We start from the raw sequence: 14,223 nt of genomic DNA, 5'->3' as shown, positions 1-14,223 counted from the left end.
GGAGCGGAGACGCAACAGTCAAGATGTCAACGGGTACCCGTTACCCATAACCCAACGGGTAAAAACCATATTAGGGGCCGGGTTTGGGTAACACTTTGTACCCACGGGTATGTAAATAGGGAAGAAGTCACACCCATCGGGTACAGCGGGTGCGGGTACGGGAACTAAGTACCCATCCCTGTTTACCCGCATACACGAATAACCCCGCAGCCTGCTAGGAGCCCATCAAAAAAAGAAGCCCAACTGGCCCAACTCAAACCCTAACCTCAATCCTAATTTTTCCCCCTGCCCCCTGCCGCTCCTCTGCTCCGTGCAGACTGCAGAGTCTGCAGGCCATGCTCCTATTTTTTTATTTTTCCCCCCTCCGGCCCTGCCCCCTGCCGCTCCTCTGCTCCGTGCTCCCTACGAGCCTGCGCCGGCGGCCCGACGCCGCTGCCCTTCTGGCCTGGCGCCGCCGCGCCCCGGCAGGCCGCGTGCTATGGGAGCGGGCGGCTCGGTGCGGAGGCCGAGTGCTTCCCCAACGCCACGCTCTGCGCCAACCGCGACCAGCACGTGTTCTGGGACCGCCGCGCCCCGGCACTCGGCGACCTCGACTCGCCCCTCGCCCCTGCAGATCGCCGCGAGCCTGCGTCCTCCTCGCCTCGCCCCTGCCGGTCGCCGCTGCCATGGATGTGGACGTGGACGCCATGGATTCAACCAACTCGTCCTCTGCAAGGTGAGAATCTTGTCTTCCCTCCGTATCCGGCTTTGTTTGGATTTTTTTTTAGTACGCATTCGCGTAGTCTTGCTCTAACCTCTAACACTAACATCGCCACGCCGGCATGGTGAAGGGACACTGGCACGAACCAACTACCACCAACTACTTCAATCGACACCCCTGTTGTACAATCAAGTGACGATGGCGGTAGAACTAGAACAGCTGGTACGGTTGCATGTCGCCGGCCTCCACAGCACCCCGGGACAGGTGTTGCTGTCAAGAAAGGTCGTCTTGGTCTTGCTGAAGCTGTAGCCAAGACCATGTGTACACCGATGCCTGCGAGTCCACTAACCCCGAGTACCCCAGATGCTACTTCCTCCGGTGTCGATCTATTCAACTCCTTGGGGTTTGATTCCGAAGCTTTTCAGATTTGGATCAATAGATATAGATGTGTATCGTTTATGGTCGTTTAAAACTTATATGTTTGCATTAAATTTTGCAGATTTACTGTGTCTGGGAGTAATATCCAGCAAGAAGAATCTTATGGGAATACCTCACAGTCACAGCGTATCGAAATTGATGATGATGTCGTTGATGGGGAGGATGGAGATGAGAACACACATACAAAAGCAAAGAGGAAGCGCGCTTCTTCTGTTTGGAAGGAGTTTAAAGAGGTAGAAGTCATGGGTCAACCAAAGGCTCAATGTAATTACTGCCACAAGAAGCTTTGTGCCAAAAGCAGTAGTGGAACAAATCATCTTCATTTCCACCTGAATATATGTACAATACGGAAGATCAAGTTGGGTGGGATGAAAAAGACATTAGCACAATCATCTCTAAGGATGAAATCCCAAGAGGGAGGAAAAGTGTCTGTCGAGCACTACATATTTGACCAAGATGTAGCTAGAAAAGCGCTTGCTGCTATGATCACACTACATGAATATCCTTTGCGTATTGTGGACCATGTTGGTTTTAGAAGATTCGTAAGTGCACTTCAGCCATTGTTCAAGATGGTGACTAGAAACACTATTAGGTAAGAATGTAACCTTATTTCTGTTTCTTTCACCTGTAAATTGCAATATTTGACCATTTGTGATTGAAATGTAGGAAGGACATTATGGATGCATACAAGGAAGAAAAGAAAAAGGCCTTGCTGTACATGGGTGGAGCAAAATCAAGAGTGGCTATTACTACAGATATGTGGACCTCTGATAACTAAAGAAGAGGTTATATGGCTATCACAGCCCATTTCATTGATGATTCCTGGAGTCTAAGAAAAATAATTATGAGGTGATTGCAAAACTGAATTGTATTTGACGATTCTATATTCTTTGAATCAGAATTTGATTGTATTCCTTACTGACTACCTTCATGTTCATATATGTCCCTGCTCCACACACTGCTGAAGTCATTTGTGAGCAGCTATATGAAGCTTTGGTTGAATGGAATCTTGACGAGAAGATATCAACCGTGACTTTAGATAACTGCACCACAAATGATGCGGTAATTCCTATTCTTATCAAGAAGATTGGTGAAACTAAACTTTTGCTAGAGGAGAAATTGTTGCATATGCGTTGTGCTGCCCATATTCTGAACTTAATAGTGAAGGATGGATTAGAGGTGATACAACCTGCTATTGCAAAAATCCGTGAAAGTATTGCTTTTTGGACAGCTACACCTAAAAGAATAGAAAAGTTTGAGAAAATTGCCAAGTATGTTAGAGTTCCCATTGATCACAAGTTAGCTCTTGATTGCAAAACTAGGTGAAATTCTACATATAAGATGCTTACTATTGCTATTCCTTATGAGGCTGTTTTTAACCGTGCAATACGTGTTGAGAAACTATATAATTGTGCTCCAAGTAGAGAAGAATGGACTTTTGCTAAAGATGTGGTTCAAAGGCTGAAGATGTTTAATGATATGGAACCAATTATGTGACTGCGAATTTTCAACTCCTTAAAATTTGTGAGGCTAAAATGAAAATTAGGGAATGGTCTGTATGTGGCAATGACATCATAGAAGAAATGTCAACTAAGATGATTGAGAAGTTTGACAAGTATTGGAAGGATATTCATGGGCCAATGGGAATAGCAACTATTCTTGATCCTCGGTTTAAGACTGACTATCTTCTTGGTTTCTTTGAGATACTATTTTGTGATACCATTGAAGTGTGTATGGAGAAAGTTCATGAAGTTAGAAACTCATTGTATGAATTGATGAGGGAGTATCAAGTGGAAGAGGAACAAGATAACACAGAATCATCAGCTCCTCCACTTGATAATTCTGGATTCTTGTCTTCAATTAGTGCACGTGTTGCAATAAGAAGGCCAACAATCATGATAGCTAATTGTGAGCTACAGCAGTACTTGGATGATGAGTTGATTCCAATTGAAACAGAGAATTTTCAGATTCTTGAATGGTGGAAGGTGGCTGGAACAAGGTTTTCTATTTTGAGGAAGATAGCATATGACATATTTGCTATTCCAGTTAGCACGGTTGCTTCAGAATCTGCGTTTAGCACTAGTGGGAGGGTACTTAGTGAGCATCGCAGCAGGCTTACTCCGGAGATATTGGAGGCGCTCATGTGCTCACAAGCATGGCTGCGAAATAAGTATCAAGATAGTGATATTGGTGACAGGCCTGAATCATTTTGGAGCTGCCTTCAAGAGATTCAGGAGGGCGTTGAGGTACATGTTCAATATTGTCACCTATATGTTTAATTTTCTTCCAATATTGCATTCTTGCTTTTTTTAAAATTCTTTGCATGCTTTGCTGCAGGAAGTTACGCTTTGTTGAATGTTGAGGACTTGAGGTACAGTATGCTAGACTAAACAGCCTCTTCGTTGGTGTAGTTGCTGGATATTTGGTTGCATTTATATGTTTCGAGTTTACTTTGTTTTCTTTGTTGGTGTAGTCGGTGGTTTTTGTACTACAAATACTGCTATTGTGTGAACTCATTAATTTTAATCTATGTTGAATGCTGGAAAAACTTAACAATTTTTGCTAAAATTTATGGGTATGGGGAACCCGTGGGTACCCGATTACCCATATGGGTATGGGTATGGGACAATCTATTACCCACGGGCGGGTACGAGGATGGGTATGAGTACAGGTTGGCTGCTATGGGTATCAAAACCTGTGGATATTATCCCTGTTAACATCTTTACGCAGCAGCTCGACGGTGGTGGCGGGCCGCCGCCGGAGACGAGAAAGGCTGACAGCGACGGAGCCGTGGGCCGTCGTGGGCCTTCTATGATACGACTGCATGCGAATAGCCCCCTCTCTGTGCTCTCTGAAAGCAAGTCATTTGGAGTACAAAATGCTGAGACCGCATACGCCGATTTGTCCCCAGATTTATATATTTGAAATTTAAAAACAAGAAAATTGCAGTTTTGAGGTGACAACAGCTCCCAAAAAAAAAAAGATGAACCATCTGAACCTCGTTTAATGTGCTGTCCGAAGCTAAGCATTATTGCACTACACAAGTAGTAGTAGTAGTTCCTCGTCACTGTACAGAGAGCATGGATCGAGATAGCAGAAACGGAGACAGAGACACCCGCTGTTCAGGCAATGGCAGCTGATTGCATATTACATGCAATGAGGCTAGCTAGCTAGGGCAGGCGTGTCAATGGACCAGCCCAGCTGATCATGTACACAGCAGAGCTGATTGAACGAACTAGTCGCTCTTCCTGAGCTTTCCTTTGCTGAGGACGCCCTTGCTGCCGAGCTTCTGGTACTGGTTCTGGAGCAGGCCCAGCATGCTGTACAGGAACTCGTCCACCTGGTCCTGGTACTTCTCGTACAGCACCGGCAGAGTGTGCGCGCACACGAACCCTGAAACCGTACCACACACCATCAATCCAACAACGGACAGCAGCAGTTACTGAACACAATCAATGTGAATCTTCAGACTCAAAAAAGTGTCAGAGAGACGGTGAAGCGAGATCATGGGATCTCTGGATTATTACCGATGTAGATGACCGTCAGCAAGTTGCAGAAGCTCCCGACGACCGCGGCCGCGAAGAACCCGGCGATCACCTGAAAGGAAAATGGAAGGAGGGTAAGCCCAGTCTGATGCTCCAAACGCTCTCACTGAAGGAACGCAGACATGTTCAGCTCAGCCGGCCACTTCGCTTACTATGAGGAACCGCCTCAGGTCTCTCCCGCAGGAGATGTCCTGGAGCGCGCCCAGGGCCCGGTTCACCTGCGCGCCGGCGGCCCTGCCGGCGTTCGCGAACAGCTCCTCCGGCAGCTCGACGCGGGGCACGTTCGAGGCGAGCGCGGACCAGGCGAACTGCACGGCCATGCCGACCACGAGCGCGAAGCTGGCGATGGTGAGCAGGTGGTAGTCGAGCCACTCGAAGAAGACCCAGGACAGCGTCGCCACGCCCAGCACGCTCGACGAGATCTTCTTGTTCCGCCACAGCAGCACGTCGGCGGATTTCCCGCCGCCCAGGATGTGGTGGACAGACTTCTTGCCGCCCTGGCCGCCACCGAACAGCTTCCTGGCCTGGTCGGAGATGGAGCCCTCGCCGTCGTCGAACCTGACGGACTTCTTGTTGGGGAGGTTCTCGGCGATGGCGTCCATGATGTTGCTCATCATGTCCCCCGCCGCGTTCTCCGAACGCTCTGCCATCTGTTATTTCAGTGACCTGATTCAGCAGATATTTCAGTAGATTCAGAGCCATGTTAATTTTCTGGATGAGGTCTACGGAGCAAGGCCAAAAAGCTTTGCTAAAACCATTAAAAAAAAGCTCACACCTGCTACTGGATGGAGTGATTAATTCATCAAGAAATTAAATAGAATTCACAGCGTGTAATCACGACACTAAATTAACCGTCTGAACCTTGGAAACTCTACTTTATTCATGTGGAAAGGTAAAGCAAAGCAAGATGCTACGGTTTTGCGCAGACAGCAACGGAGAAAAACAGAGAGGGGAAAAGGCTATGAATTGACCGGATAAGAGAGATGAAACTTACCTCGGTGAATAACTGAACTGGAATCGGTGGGCTTGATCTTCTTCCGGGATGATGAATCAGGCAAGCTGCTAGCTATCGGAGATTGTTCAATGGCGAGGTGGATAGGAGCTGATTGGAGAAGGGAGGGGAAAGGTTTGGTTGGTAGTTGGGGGAAGAAGCCATTGGTTCATGGAAAGGGACAGTGGGCCATGGGGCCTGCTTGCCTGATTGGGCTGTGTGTGTGGGGCTGTGGGCTCAGGGCATCCTTGGAGTTGGAGCCACACATTTCAGAAGCCTGGAGGGCCATGCATGCCAGCGATATTTTTCTTCTCTCTGCTGCACTCCGCCACATGCTACTACACCGACACACTGGGTCACGTTCATAAACCATCCGGGACAGTCTTCACTGCCTCCCTCCGAGCGGTGCTACGTCACGACTTCTTGCTGGAACGGCAAGTCTATTGAACCATGAACTGTGAATGGCGTTCAGATTTTGTGGGAATAGGATAAAGCATAAAAGGCTATGGCTCTTGCTTCCGTTGCATTGCATCATAGTATACTTATAAGTTAGATTTCAGACTCGTCGGGTGGCGCTGGTTTTTCTTTTTTTTTTTTTTGCCCATCAATCTCTTTTAACCAGAAATATAGGGAAGCGGATCTGTTTTCTTAATATGTCGAAGTTGCTCTAAGGAAATAAGGAAACATACTTATTGATGTTTGAGGTAAGAGCATGGCTAGACCATAAACTTATCCGGCTGTCTAACTTGGTCGATTACTTTTATATTAGGTCTGTCCCCTCCTCCGAATATGACTTCGGGTGTCATAAAAGTCCCTATACATTCAGAATATCATGCAACGTTATCCCACCAATCATGCATAATGGGTCAAACGTGTGCTCTTAAGTAAGCCATTATTTTCATTGCCTCTCCTCTAACTAGTTTTGTTGCTCCTACAGCTTCTCAATATTTCATTTGGTAATTCAAGGTGTTCATGACTATATTTAAGATATACTTATAAGAAAATAAGTTTTATCAACTTAACATGACATTTTTAACTTTTACACATGTGCTATATTATGCAATGTAATAATTAATACATTGAACCTTTCAAATGATTGAGATATAGTGATTAAAGTTAAGTTGCATTGGATACGCACATTCAGTTTTACAAAATTAAGTTAAACATAGAAAAATCACATTTAAAACTTTAAGTTTTTATATATATTGATATATTCATTTTATAAAGTTTAGTGGGATGAGTAGATGACACATGAAGTCAAGTTTAATATGCACATCTATAATTTAAGAGTATATAGACCTAAATTCACATGCGGGCACACCACCCATGTGAATTATGAATTTACATTTTTGGAGTATATTACTATTACTAATTGGAGACTTCTTTTGAAGCCTTCACGTGAAACCACTTAGAATCTTAAGTGGATACTCTAAAAAAATAGAGAAATTCTCATAAAAATAGAAACATCTGGCAATCAATCCGATGACTCTAATCATAATAGCCATTGGATCTATTATTTTTTCTAATAAATTACTGACCTCTACCATTATAAAAATAGGCTAAAGGAACCCCTAAACATGTATCTAAATTACCCACCTCTATCATTATAAAAAATAATCTGAAGTAACCCTCTAATCTTCATGCAAATTACCCACATATGCTATTATAAAAATAATATCAAATAACCCCCCTAAGTTTGTATATAAATTATTTAATTATGTTATTATTAAAATTTAGTAACTCCTAAATCTAAATCTAAGTTATATAATTACAACAAAATTTTAAAGTGCACCAATATAAAATTTTAAATTACTATGTCTATCATTATTAATATATTATTTATGTTATTGTTTATATAAAAATATTACCATGGTACGTGTTATGTATGGGAAGATATAAGAATACCAATTTTTTTATATTATTCACGTAGCTTAAATAGATAGTTCAATTAAATATATATCAAATACATATGGAGATGTGATACAAAGTGAAAAATATTGTTATTAACTAAATATATTATAACTAGATAATGATGAGTATGTATCTTCAGAGTATTGTATGTTAGAATATTTAATAGATGAAAGAGAGTATGGGATAGACAACTATAATATTATTAGCTGTAAGTCTTATTTTTATATTAATTCTAACTAGCCCGTGCGGGAGCACGGGTTGATAGGTTAGTATGTGAAATCACATCAATCCCTCTTATGAAGTAAGGCCGGCCATTTCTGGACTACTATCTATTCTTGGCTAGTGAGGAGAAGGCTATTGTAGATTAGATGGCTGGATAATGTATAGGAACTACCAGAAAAATGGAACTGCTATATTTAGCATGAGTTGCTTGTTGCATTCTAGAGCTATTTCCAGAGATTATGGTAAGCTGATTTTTCTTTATGTTCAGTTACCATTTAATATTTCATCTGGCAAACCTCTACACCTTGCTAAATTTAGCTTCAACGTCTTATTTTAGAATCGGAACTGCTATGTTTTGTTTGCAGCCCTCCATTCTGTCGGGTTTGGAATCTCGATTCCACAGGAAAAGCCATGAAATCTCTCTTCTACGTGACTTTCCTGGCCATTTTGTCTGCCGACCTACATCTTTGTGCATCCTCACGTCTCCTCCTAGCTGCTGAAGGGCCCGTGACAATTCCAAATGGCCAGCCAGCAGCAGGTCCTGCACCGGTGCCGATTCCTCCCGCCGGAGTGTCGAAGATCATTCGAGCAAACCTGCCGAAGAAGGTGCCTGCCAACATGCAGGTGAACACATTAGCCAACCTCCCGAAGAAGGTGCCTGCCAACCCTCCGATCAACATTCCGGTGCCGGTTCCTCCCGCTGGAGTGTCGGATGTCATTCCAGCCAACTTGCCGGCGAACATACCCGCCAACCTACAGGTGAACATGCCAAGCAACCTCCCGAGGAACATGCCGGTCAACGTTCCACCGCCAGTTCCTACCGCTGGAGTGCCGAAGATCTTTCCGACCAACTTGCCGGCGAGCGTGCCCGCCAACCTGCATGCGAATACACCAAGCAATCTCGCAAGGAAGGTGCCCGCCAATCTGCCGATCAATATTCCGGCACCGGTTCCTCCCATCGGAAAGCCGAAGATCGTTCCGACCAACCTGCCGGCAAACACGCCCGCCAACCAACATGTGAAGACACCAGCCAATCTTCCGAGGAAGGTGCCCCCAAATCTGCCGGTCAACGTTCCGGCACCGGTTTCTCCCGCCAAAGTGCCCAAGATCATTCCGACCAACCTGCCGGAGATCATTCCGACCAACCTGCATGTGAAGACGCCAGCCAATTTCTCGGAGAAAATACCCGCCAACTTGCCGGCCAATGTTATAGCACCGGCGCTGGTTCCTCCTGCTGGAGTGCCGGAGATCATTTCGACCAACCTGACAACGAACATACCCGCCAATCTGCGGGTGAACATGACAACAAACCTCCCGGGGAACATGCCCGTCAACATTATGGCGCCAGCGCCGATTTCTCCTGCTGGCGTTCCACAGATCATACCGGCCAACATTTCGACGAACATGCCTGCCAACCTGTCGGTCAACATTACAGCGCCGGCGCCGGTTTCTCCCGCTGGAGTGCCAGAGATCATTCCGACGAACATTTCGGCCAACGTCTCAGTGAACATGCCAGCCAACCTCCCGGGGAACTTTATGCCTTCCAATAACCTTCCGGCCAACGTTCCACCAGACGTGGTATCCAGAATCCCACCGGACTTGCTGGCCAAGCTTCCGGCCAACGTCCCGCCGGACTTGCTGGCCAGCATCCCGCCGGAGACGCTGGCCAACATCGAGGCGTCGCAGGGCCAGCTGCAGACCAGCGAGTTAATTGCCGCCCTGCCGGCGATGCAGGGCCAACTACCGGCGAACCTGCCACCGGAGGTGCTGGCCAAGCTCCCGGAACTGCAGAACCACCTGCCGGCCAACGTCACGCAGGAGATGGTGGCCGGCCTCGCCGCCATGCAGCAGCAGCAGCAGGGCCACCCCGGGGCGCCCGGGAGCGCGCCGGCCGCCGAAATCCCGCAGCTCCCCAAGATGCCGGACTTCTCCGGGCTGGCGGACATCTCGTTCCCGCCGATGCCGTCGGGGCCCAAGATGCCGCAGCTGCCGCACGACATGTCGCTGTTTGGGTACGACGTCCGGATCCCCGAGTTCATCAGCAAGATGGTCGATGACGCCGAGCAAAACTGAGGCCAATGCAAGCAAGCTCCGTTCTACGTCAATGGCTTCTAGGTTGTCACCTCCAGATTTGCCCAAGTTTCGCCACGCTGCCAACAATGTGCTCATTTTGCCAATCTTTCGGTTTGGGTGCAGTCTGGCTGGCAGGAAAGGTGTAGTCTGATGGACTGTACTCTTGTCATGTATATACAATCTTTGCTCATTTCTAAACCATCTATTGCTTACATTACAATGGCTTTTTGTCTGTTAAGATTTAACTGAGCGTCAAGTCATTAAGGCTCCGTTTGGTTGAGCGTTGGCAGGCAGCGTTTGCGTTGAAAACGCTGAAGCCGAACCAAAGGAGGCCCAGCCGACACCTGCTTTTTCAAAAGCAGCTGCGTTTCCGTGTGCAATTTCCACCGCAGGTCGAACCTGCTTTCACAGCGTTGGAGGCGATGGAAAGTCGCCGAAATTACCCGCAAGTGCCATCCGTTAAGTGATACTGATTTGCTTATGTTCTTTTCTCCACCCCTCCCGACTCTCCCTATTAGAGCGCACAGAACGCACGATACCGCCACAGCAGCCGGAGCTCGCTCCTTGACTCGCAGGCCGTCGGATCTCGCCCATCCCCTTGATACGTATTTGAGAATGGCTAATTGAGATTTGGGAATTAATATAATTGAGAGATGGAATGGTTAATTAAGATTTGAGAATTAATGTAATTGAGAGCTGGAATGGCTAATTGATATTTGGGAATTAATAGAATGGTTAGTTAACAGCTCTCAGCTTTTTTACAACAGCTTCAACCAAATAGTATTCAGCTTTTTCACAGCTGCCATCTCATAGTAGCTTTTTCACAGCTGTCATCTTACAGCAGCTTTTTCATAACTCACAGCTGTCATCTTACAGCAGCTTTTTCATAGCTCACAGCTGAACCAAACACACCTTAAGTCTTTTAACGCTGGTTGACGACAGCGGTGACGGCATTAGTCTAACAATCCAGCTGAGCTGACACTTCTTCGACAATTTAGCACATTATCTGAATTCAGGAAAGCATGCACGCTGCGAGGTACATATTGATCAGTGACAACGAATTGACGACGCTACGTGCGTGTGTTCACAGATCACAACTCAACTTTGACACCCCCGCTGAGCAGCTTCTTCTCCTCCTCCTCCTCCAATAATGGCTCCTAACGCGGCGTTGAGGAAGACTTCGACTTGTCAAAGTCAACGTTGCTTGTCGATCCAATGGGAACGAGGAATCATCCATCGCGGCGTGGCATTCTCTAGGTTTTGGCTCTAGGTTTTGGCAAGAACTAAAGGACGGTGGAAGAGAAAACTCCAGGTCGTCGCTGCATGACGGCGAAGTGTTTGGCAAAAATGACGATCACCATTTTAATATCACTAGGATAAACTCCATCCCATGGTCAGCCGTCAACATGGACGGCCCATTGGTCGGCGACGCCGATGGAAATTCTTGGCATCGTTGACTTTTGCTCCAGCAGATCCATTGTCATAGCTAACCTACTGCGGCATTGATGTTTCTTCTACCTTGCATTCCTTCGCTGGCCAGGAGATGGCGCTGATCGCAGACGCTGACATTGGTGCGTGAGCAGCTGTCAATTAAGAAGCTTCAATTCCATACTAATTTCGTTCGATTCTTTCAGTGAGGGGCACGGTCATTCTCGTCGCCATCGTCGCGTTCCTGGCCGCCGTGTTCCTCTTCGCGTGCACGCGCCGGCGCGGGGCGTGCGCCGGCGCCGTCGTGCGGAGCACGTCGGCGTCGCAGAGCTACGCGGTAGTGTCGGACCGCCAGATCCGGCACGCCACCGTCGAGCGGTTCCTCTGGGAGATCCGGAACGAGCGGCCCTTCCGGTTCACGCCGCGGCAGGTCGCCCGCTTCACGCGCAACTACTCCACCCGGCTCGGCGCCGGCGGCTTCGCCACCGTGTTCCGGGGCGCGCTCCCCAACGGCCTCGCCGTGGCCGTCAAGGTATTCCACGCCGGGCTCGGCGCGCGGGCCGAGCAGGAGCAGTTCATGGCGGAGGTGGGCACCATCGGCCGGACGCACCACATCAACCTCGTCCGCCTCTTCGGCTTCTGCTTCGACGACGCCCTGCGCGCGCTGGTGTACGAGTACATGGAGCACGGCGCGCTCGACGCGTACCTCCTCGGCGGCCGGGGCCAGGACGCCGGCGTCGCGGCGCTGTGCGGCATCGCCGTCGGCATCGCGAGGGGCATCCGGTACCTCCACGAGGAGTGCCAGCAGAAGATCGTGCACTACGACATCAAGCCCGGGAACGTGCTCCTCGACGGCGAGCTCACGCCCAAGGTCGCCGACTTCGGGCTCGCCCGGCTGGTGAACCGCGCGGACACGCACGTGTCCGTGTCTTGCGTGCGCGGCACCCCGGGTTTCGCCGCGCCGGAGATGTGGATGATGTCGGGCGTCACCGAGAAGTGCGACGTGTACAGCTTCGGCATGCTGCTCCTCGAGATCGTCGGCCGGCGGAGGAACTTCGACGACGCGGCGCCGGAGAGCCAGCAGTGGTTCCCCAAGCTGGCGTGGGCCAAGTACGAGGCCGGCGAGATCATGGAGCTCGTCGCCGCGCGGAGCGGCAGCAACGGTAGTCGTAGCGTGCCAGCGGTGGGCGACGAGCTGCAGCGTAAAGAAATGGTGGAGAGGATGTGCAAGGTGGCGTTCTGGTGCGTGCAGCAGCCGCCGGAGGCGAGGCCGCCGATGCGCGCGGTGGTGAAGATGCTGGAGGGGGAGATGGAGATCGCTCCTCCGGCGAACCCGTTCCTGCATCTGATGGCGGCGCCGATGGTGACCGACCAGTGGACGAGGATGACGAGAAGCGCCAACAGCGTTCCGGAGATTAGCATAGAGATTGCCTAGCTTGATTTGACCGTGGACTGTGATTAAGCTTTGCAATTGATCAAATGGCTAAAATTCTCAAGAATGGCAGTGATTCAAGGCGAATCTGCGTTTGCACGGCTAGGATTGGAGTATTTACATCTTTTTATTAATTGTTGCATACCAAGCCACGGCTAGTTTGTTTGAGCTCTGGCCAACCTCAAGGTAGTTTTTAAAGCAATCCTTATAAGCACGCTAGTTCTTTTCAAAAGTCATCTATTTTCTTAAACCATTATAAACTTTTTGGTTACAAATTATAATTTGCATGTTAAGCTTAGACATTTTAAAATTATGTTTGATTTGGCTCCAAATGCAGTTCCATAAAAGTAATATACTTGCAACATATCTCATGCTCCCCTAATTCAATTTGTCATTTACTATGACATTGACGTGGTCTACTTAGTTGAAGCTTTGATCGCTACTTTGTGTGAAAATAAGATGTTTCAAATAATGGCAATTAAAGCTAATAGTAGGCTCTTTTCACGGTGAACCTAGTAATATCGGCTTATATTTTTATTCTTTCTAAAAAATATTATATTCAATGTCAAAATTAATAAGTTTAACTGGTATGAACCCTGAATTACCTATATTTTAAACCAGTGGAAATAAATATTTTGAACCAAAAACTACCGGGTACAATTGTATTTGCATGGGAGACCGTGTTGGTGTATAACGTGTCGTTATTATGACCATAAGAAGGTCCGAGTGTTACAATACAGACTACTCAACCTGATTTCAAACATAGGTCACTTAAGGCTCTGTTTAGTTTCCACCCCATAAACAAAAAAACCGTAAACGCAAAATTTTCAAAGGAATCTTACTAATTTAAAGTACTAAATGAAGTCTATTTACAAAACTTTTTGTATGGATGAGCTGTAAATCGCGAGACGAATCTAATGAGCCTACTTAATCCACGATTTGCAACAGTGATGCTACAGTACCATCCGCTAATTATTGCTTACTTATGGATTAATTAGCATCATTAGATTCGTCTCGCGATTTACAACCCATCCATGCAAATTTTTTTGTAAATAGACTTTATTTAGTACTTCAAATTGGTAAGATTCCTTTGCAAAATTTTTTTTTGCCTTTACGCGTGCCGAACTAAACACAGCCTAAATTTGTGATCAAATATTTATGAAAGAATTTGACCAAACCACCATGGTGCCATTCATTTATGTTATTTTCATAAATCTAAGTAGTTCAATTGTAAGCGTGCTAACATTTTTATATAAAGTTGGGATAAGGAAGAAAATGAGATAAAAAATAAACGTCATTTTTATCCTGGTGTTGCGTGCGTTTCATTGTTAAATATTTCACAATCTTGACATCTCAAAATGTCTGGTCGCAAAGAAAAAAAAATAATCGTCATTGCAACATTGGCACTGTACAATCTCAACATCTGAAATATCCCATTGCAGCAAAATTCGAAGAAAAATACTGTATATTCTGTCTAACAAAA

The 14,223-nt window shown here is 46.9% G+C and overlaps 3 protein-coding genes across 4 annotated transcripts; 2 read left to right on the top strand and 1 right to left on the bottom strand.

Annotated features, from left to right (window-relative positions):
* Positions 1-4,110: 4,110 nt before the first annotated feature.
* Positions 4,111-5,913, bottom strand: LOC112883452 (reticulon-like protein B8). 2 transcript variants are annotated; one of them, XM_025948753.1, is made up of 4 exons: positions 5,678-5,913; positions 4,836-5,333; positions 4,666-4,735; positions 4,111-4,531 (listed from the first exon to the last, which is right to left on the bottom strand). In XM_025948753.1, exons 2-4 carry the CDS (start codon positions 5,331-5,333, stop codon positions 4,374-4,376), a joined length of 726 nt encoding a protein of 241 aa, XP_025804538.1. In that variant the 5' UTR covers positions 5,678-5,913; the 3' UTR covers positions 4,111-4,373. The 2 variants fall into 2 exon arrangements, with proteins under 2 accessions (XP_025804538.1, XP_025804537.1); XM_025948752.1 differs by having other exon boundaries at positions 4,836-5,349; positions 5,678-5,910.
* Positions 5,914-8,218: 2,305 nt separating this feature from the next.
* LOC112880043 (BCL-6 corepressor-like protein 1) lies at positions 8,219-10,046 on the top strand. The gene has a single exon (XM_025944506.1). It carries the CDS (start codon positions 8,219-8,221, stop codon positions 9,878-9,880), a length of 1,662 nt encoding a protein of 553 aa, XP_025800291.1. The 3' UTR covers positions 9,881-10,046.
* A 1,377-nt stretch (positions 10,047-11,423) lies between these two features.
* Positions 11,424-12,807, top strand: LOC112882886 (G-type lectin S-receptor-like serine/threonine-protein kinase At1g34300). The gene is made up of 2 exons (XM_025948077.1): positions 11,424-11,451; positions 11,515-12,807. The coding sequence occupies exons 1-2, from the start codon at positions 11,424-11,426 to the stop codon at positions 12,741-12,743; spliced, it is 1,257 nt and encodes a 418-aa protein (XP_025803862.1). The 3' UTR covers positions 12,744-12,807.
* Positions 12,808-14,223: the final 1,416 nt, after the last annotated feature.

This window comes from Panicum hallii, chromosome 2 (genome assembly GCF_002211085.1).
Source record: "Panicum hallii strain FIL2 chromosome 2, PHallii_v3.1, whole genome shotgun sequence".
NCBI classification, from domain to species: Eukaryota; Viridiplantae; Streptophyta; class Magnoliopsida; order Poales; family Poaceae; genus Panicum; species Panicum hallii.
The sequence above is the reverse complement of the archived record's forward strand: the minus strand, read 5'-3'. Positions and strand labels throughout refer to the sequence as shown.

What these genes read in the sequence shown, in the direction of transcription:
- LOC112882886 (XM_025948077.1), top strand. Translation starts at nt 11,424, where the DNA reads ATGGCGCTGATCGCAGACGCTGACATTG. An exon ending in GATCGCAGACGCTGACATTG is followed by an intron (nt 11,452 to 11,514) that starts GTGCGTGAGCAG and finishes CGATTCTTTCAG; the next exon opens with TGAGGGGCACGGTCATTCTC.
- LOC112880043 (XM_025944506.1), top strand. Translation starts at nt 8,219, where the DNA reads ATGAAATCTCTCTTCTACGTGACTTTCCTGGCCATTTTGTCTGCCGAC.
- LOC112883452 (XM_025948753.1), bottom strand. Translation starts at nt 5,333, where the DNA reads ATGGCAGAGCGTTCGGAGAACGCGGCGGGGGACATGATGAGCAACATC. An exon ending in ACCTGAGGCGGTTCCTCATA is followed by an intron (nt 4,736 to 4,835) that starts GTAAGCGAAGTG and finishes TTTTCCTTTCAG; the next exon opens with GTGATCGCCGGGTTCTTCGC. An exon ending in GCTGACGGTCATCTACATCG is followed by an intron (nt 4,532 to 4,665) that starts GTAATAATCCAG and finishes GTACGGTTTCAG; the next exon opens with GGTTCGTGTGCGCGCACACT.